We start from the raw sequence: 6,000 nt of genomic DNA on the forward strand, positions 1-6,000 counted from the left end.
AACACACCACTGTTTATTCAGGTCGTTCCAAAAGGTGTCACAAAAAGCTCAGGACCGTTTTGAATATGTGCCATTCTTCCACTTTCAGCAAGGAAGGAGGAAGTAGGAAAACCAAACAGTGAAGCCAAAGCACGCCAGCCACATTAGGTGGAAATTAGGCTTTGAATAGAGTGTAAAGGAGGTAGGGCGCTGACGGCAAAGGCAACTCTAAAAAAATAAATAAATAAATAAGGATGGGGCTCACTCAGAATTACTGGCTGAAAACCAGTGGCTTGGGGCTCAGGGGTCTATGGCATCGACTGTTAATTTGGCAAATATCCAGCTTGTTTCCAGCCTGCCTCATGTTGTGCCCCACTAAGTTTGGTGCCCAATCAGGAGACGTCAACACAGACACATTCAGAGCCAATGGGAATTGGACAATTCGAAAAGACATCCAAAATGGGATCTTTCTGTTCCATTCCTAGGACAGAGACAAGGTGGCAGGATGCAAGGGTGATAAAGGGCCACTAGCTGAAGAACACCAGTCTTTGCAGATACAACCAGTCAAAGTTCTAGCTTTTTAACCCTCCTGCTGAGAAGTTGTAGACTTGGGGACTTAAGTGGCTACGAGAATCGCTTTCTGCTAAGGCCTTGATTCCCACAGTGGCAGCTGTGTTAAAGCCACCTCTGCCATGAAGTTGCTGGGTGATTTCTGGCAAATAGCATAATCGCTGCATAAATTCATTCCCTGTCACTCCTACCTGCCAAAATAATACGCACGAAGGAAGGAAGTAGCCAGGCTTGAAGAAATACTTATTGGTGTAATTGGGAAACACCCCTGATGTTCACCAAGGGGCTTAACAACGGTGTGTGATTCTTGCTTGGCCCTTGCTGACCCTGAGAACCCTCCCACGTCTCTGGCTCAAGCTGAGATGGGAGACACTGGCACTTGGATCACACAAACCGCTATCACCCACAGTCCCGGGGCCTTCAAGAAAGCAGATGAGACCAAAAAGAAACCGGGCAGCAGGAATATTAATCAAGACCAGAACTCAGCCACAAAAACGGCCCTTCCTTATGCTTCTAAAGCTGGCAGTCACCCAAGAGCAGCATGGCTATGATGAGGGGCCTTGGGAATAAATATTTTACAGACTGAAAAATGGGAGATGGGGAGAGTAACCAATTTCCCTCCAACTCTTCCACTTCCTGGCCTAAAGCAATGCTGTCCTTGTTATAAACTTACGTGGACTCAGAGGAACAAGGCCTTTCTATGAAGCCCAAATTGAGTCACCCTGTGGAGAGAAACACATCAGAAATGTTTCTGCTAAGCTGTCCCTTTCATTTCAGCCAATGTGTCCCTTGCCTTTTCAGGACCTCTGAACTCCACAGAATGTCCTGCCATCGTGCAGCCTAATTCAGCAAGTTCACTTGCCAAAGCGTTTGTCTGTACTCAACATCGCCCCTTTGGAATATACACAGCCGCAGGAAACATTTTAACGTCTCTTTTTCCAGGCCCCGGCTAACCTATCATGACCCTAAACAAGATCATGTCCATGAAAGTGCCTTATAAACAGTAAAGTGCCAGATAAGTGTAAGGTATTATTAACCAGACTTGCTATCTTTAGTCCTTGCTGCAGTCAAGTCGGAAAACTGTTTCCAACCATCTGTTGTTAATTTTTCTTTAAGGACTCACAGCAACTTTTTTAAAAATCCATACTTCCCTGCTCCCCAGGAAGAGCCACAGGCAGGGTATGGGATGTGGGACTGACCAAAGGCCGGGGCCGCAGCAGGCCTGAGGTGACTATTTAAATGACACAAAGCAGTGACAGGGGTAAAGAGCAAAGGAGAATAACCCTGGTCAGGCTCAAGAATTCCTCAGCATGACTCTGTTCTCTGCCTCGGCCCTAGGGCTTCAGAGTTTAAGGAATGCACAGGACAAAAGAAAAAACACAGGTGACAGGAATCAGTCCCTAGACAGCCCCCTCACCTCCCGACCAAGCATCCATCCCTCTGCAGCCGCCAGCCCCAAGTGCCCTCATCATCTACACATGTGCCCAAGGGTGGCCTGGTCAGGCTGACTTTACTGGGGAGATACAGGAAGCAGAAGATGAACAAGGCCACCTGACCTCAGCAAAGAAGAAACGAGTTTCCCTTTTTCCACACGAGGAGGCCAAAAGCATTTCCAGAATGGCTCTCTGTTGCATCCCTGGCCACTACTTAAGGAGAAAAGAATCAGAGAACGCTGACTGCCCAGAGCTGGGAATGCAGCTCTGTGGCATTTTGCAGATGGGCAAACTGAGGTCCAGCAAGTGTCTTTTTCCTCAAAGTCACACAACTAATTAATGCCAGAACCACATCTCCAGAGGCTTCTGAAAGCTTCTAAAAACCTTTCCACTGAAAACCCTGGTGCTGCCAGGTTTGATGTCATCACACCAGCAGCAGCCCCAGTCAGGCTGAATTTAGTCCTTTGTTGACCTTCTAGATACGTGGCTGCCAGAGGCCTCAAGACCCCTTTGTGGAAGAGGCACCCTCTGACCCTCACCACCTGCCATCCAAAAAAAGCACTCCTGTCCCAAGAGCCTCACATAGCAGCGGCTGAGATGCGTTGTTTCCTCTCATTAACAAAAAGCCCATTCATAAAAAAGAAAGAAAGGACTGGCTCAAATTTACCCAGAAGGTCTAGCTGGGAGAGCCCTGGGCTTCTTGTGAATGGCATCACATCCCAAGAAGCCCTCTCTTAAAAAAAGAAAAAAATGCTGCCCTCCAGCCCTGCTCAGTGCTGCCAGTCACCCGACCAATAACACCCTCTTTATTCCACAGCTATCCACACCTCCCTGCCACGCCTGTAAAGACGGGAAGGGGCTCAAGGCCACTGACCACATTTTACAGATTGGGAAACTGAGGCCAAGAACCTGCAATCAAAGGAGTGCCTAGAACACAGACAGAGCAAGTAGGCAGCGCCATGCTGATCAGCCTCGGCTTCTCCCCTGAGACAGCCCTGTCATTCCACTGACAGCCTACAACCCCAAAGAGGGTGGGTTAGCTTTCCAACCCAGACGCTAATTCATCTTTGGGCTGCAGGCAAGCGACCTCCCGCCCCTGGGCCCCACCAGGCCTGTAAAACCAAGATAATAATCTCAACCTCCTGCCCCACACAGGACTGTCACAAGTCTCCTGAGAATAACCTTCTACAAATATAAAAGCAATAAAGATGCTAATGACAGGTTTCCAAACTGTCCCTGAATAAAACACACCAGGTTTCTCACAGCCTGAAATCTAAAAAAGATTTTTTTTTTCCCTTTTCTCCTCTTCCTCCTCCTCCATGATTTTATAGTTTTAGAACATCGCTCCACACAGGCTGAGTACAGAAAGACAGTCTCACTCTTGGTCCTCACCCAGATTATTTTTATGTATCTGGCAACTTTCCTTTTCAGTCCCATTTGTTTTTCTTAGCACCGCTAATGGGAGGTAAAGAAATCAGCTCTCTGAGCACCCCAGACCATGACCACAGGGAACAGAGTAAGAGCAAGAAGATGGAGAGGTCTGCAAAAAATAAACAACCCTCTCACCATGGATAGAGATGACCAGCCCAAAGTTCACGAGTCAGCCTGTTTCAGAGCGCACTTAGTAGGAGCTTGGTGCTGCTCCAACACCTGAGTTCAAAGGCAGACCTTGCTCAAGCATAAAAGTCCCAAATGAAAGAGTCATTAAGGGAAACCCATAAAAGTATTTCCCCAAAGTAGCACAGTGGGGACAAGGAACCTTATGTGACCACCTCCAGGAAAGAGTGTCATCAGGCCTCTGGGAAATTAACTGCAGCAGAGGGGATGGGGGCAGGCCGTGGACCCCCCATGTGACTCAGAACGGGCACCCGGCTGGGGCTGCACTTCCGGCTTGTGAAAGGCCAGGGCAGGGCTGGGCGGGGGGGAGGGACAGCCCACCAGAGTGCCAGTGGGTTCCTAGGAACATAGTGACAGAGCCCTTGGAAAATCATTTTTAAGGGTCCCACTTCCCGCCGGATGAAGTGCCCTACACTTCCGAGTGTCCTGAGCACACAAAATGACTCTTATCACTAAGGCTGCCAGGGAAAAAGTCAACAGACTCACATGCATCATGGTGACCAGGTGACAGGGGTTGAGCAGGTAGATGACGGTCTTGGTGGCGAACTTAAAGCCCACCTCCACCCCGAAGGTCAGGCACAGGGCTACTAAGAGCAGATTCTTGCTCAGGCTCTCCTTGCCTTCCTCTGGCCGCAGGGTCACCTTATCTGGCTGGCAGCCACGGCCACCCCTACCGTCCTCCTTCGTCTGCCTCAGGATGTGCCGCAGGGCCACCAGGATCTCCAACAGGGCCAGGGTCAGGACCACCACACTTTCCAGCAGCCGCTGCTGCCAAGGGAGGAAGGCAGCACAGTCGGGGCCCCCATTGCCTGCAAAGCTGGGGTCCACGCCCCCATAGAGCCAGTCCAGGAGACTTTGGTAGCTATACCGGGACATGATGCCAAGTGGTTCCCCTCGACCACCGTGCAGGAAGCGAGAGCGAGATGGAACACAAGCCCCGAGGGTTGCCTGGGTGCTGGGACGTGTACGGAGGGCACACCCCCGCACCCGCACCCCCCTCCTCCGGACACCGGGGCACCTAGAGCAGGGGGGAAGGAAGCTACACGCGAGGCCCGGGGTCAAGTGCTGGCTCTAACTTGTCCCCACGGCTGTCTGGGGAGCCCCCCGCGCTTCTCCAGTGGCCACCAACGAGGCAGGGTTGAAAGGAGCCGTTGGCCAATCTAAAAGGAAGGAGAGGAAGAAAAAAAAAAAAAGGTCTCAAAGAGGCAATTGCATCGGGAATTACGAAGCGGGGCGGGCTAACTAGCGAGGGCAGAAAAGGGGAACAGGGGCAGTGGCGAAGCAGGCAGGGGTCAGGGGAAGCCGGAGGCCGGGAGGGTCAGGGCGAGGGCCGAGGGGACCCGGCAGTGCCGCGGGAGCCAATCGGGGAGCGGCGGGGGTGAGAGCGAGGGGACACGCGGAGGCCAGGAGAGGAGCTAGCGGGGCCGGGCAGGCGGGGAGGGCGACGGGGATGGCAGGGACGCCGGACTCCTCGTCTCACGCACTCGCCACAGGGGGATCTCTTACTCCTGCAACCGCGTGGCCGTCTCTGCCCCCAGCTAGCAACTTCGCCGCCGACGGGCCTCTCCGGCCAATTTAGCGCGGTCCCGGGCCGGCCGCCCGCCCCCGGGTCCACCCCCGAGTCCCCAGCTCCACCCCCGGCCCCAGACGCCCGCCCCCGGGCAGCACCTCCCCCCCCGCCCCGCCCGCGGCCAGCCCGGGACCTGCCCCCCTGGCGCAGGCGGAGGCGGGAGGAAGCCGCGGGGAGTGGAGGTGGGGGGGGGGGCGGGAGGCCGGGCCAGCCGGGGGCTGGGCTTCGGCCGGCCCCCTCCCTCCGCCCCGGCGCCGCATCTGCCCGCGCCTCCCGCCCGGCCCGGGAACCGGCCGCCGCGCCCCTCGGGGCTCCACTCACCCGCAGCTCGGCCCGCGGCCCGGGGTCGGCGGCCGCTCGGCTCCCGCGCTCCGTGCGCTCCCCGCGCCCCGGCGCTCGGCTCCCCCGGCGGCCGCAGCTGCCGCCGCCGCCACCGCGCGCGGCTCCTCCTCCCCGTCTTCCTCCCCCTGCAGCGGCCGCGCTCGCTTCCTCCTTCTTCCCCTCCCTCTCTCCTCCCCCTCGCCGCCGCCACCTCCCACCCCCCCCACCCCCGGCGTCCCGCGCAGCCTCGCGGCCCCCCCTCCCCGCTCCAAGCCCTCGGGCCGCGACTGCCCCGCCTCGCCGCCTCCCCGCCGCGACCTCCCGCGCTCCCCCTCCCCACCGCTCCCACCGTTCACACCTCCCACCCTCCCTCCCGGCCGTCCCTCCGCCCGGCCTCCCTCCTCCTCCCTCCTCCGGCCTCAGTCCCCGCCTCCTTCCCCTCCTCCCCGGCCTGCCTCGCGTTGGGCGCTCCTCGAGCCAGCACGCGTGCACCTCCACCTTCCTTCGCCG

At 56.1% G+C, this 6,000-nt stretch overlaps 1 protein-coding gene across 6 annotated transcripts in view; it reads right to left on the minus strand.

Moving 5' to 3' along the window:
* The window catches only part of TMEM164 (transmembrane protein 164), a 161,416-nt gene extending 155,841 nt beyond the window's left edge, over positions 1–5,575 (minus strand). The window contains exons 1-2 of one of the 6 annotated variants that reach the window (XM_088028682.1): positions 5,491–5,575; positions 4,086–4,759 (exon numbers count right to left, since the gene is read on the minus strand). In XM_088028682.1, coding sequence (XP_087884808.1) covers positions 4,086–4,475 — 390 coding nt within the window. In that variant the 5' untranslated portion in view covers positions 4,476–4,759; positions 5,491–5,575. Of the gene's footprint in view, positions 1–4,085; positions 4,760–5,083; positions 5,189–5,490 lie in introns of those variants that run through there. The other 5 variants (XM_088028683.1, XM_088028681.1, XM_088028688.1 and 2 more) reach the window with 5 other exon arrangements.
* Between the last annotated feature and the right edge of the window lie 425 nt (positions 5,576–6,000).

The sequence above is a fragment of the Eumetopias jubatus genome, unplaced genomic scaffold (assembly GCF_037043125.1).
Source record: "Eumetopias jubatus isolate StellerSeaLion01/CBP00866 unplaced genomic scaffold, mEumJub1_p1.0 scaffold_11, whole genome shotgun sequence".
Classification (NCBI taxonomy): domain Eukaryota; kingdom Metazoa; phylum Chordata; class Mammalia; order Carnivora; family Otariidae; genus Eumetopias; species Eumetopias jubatus.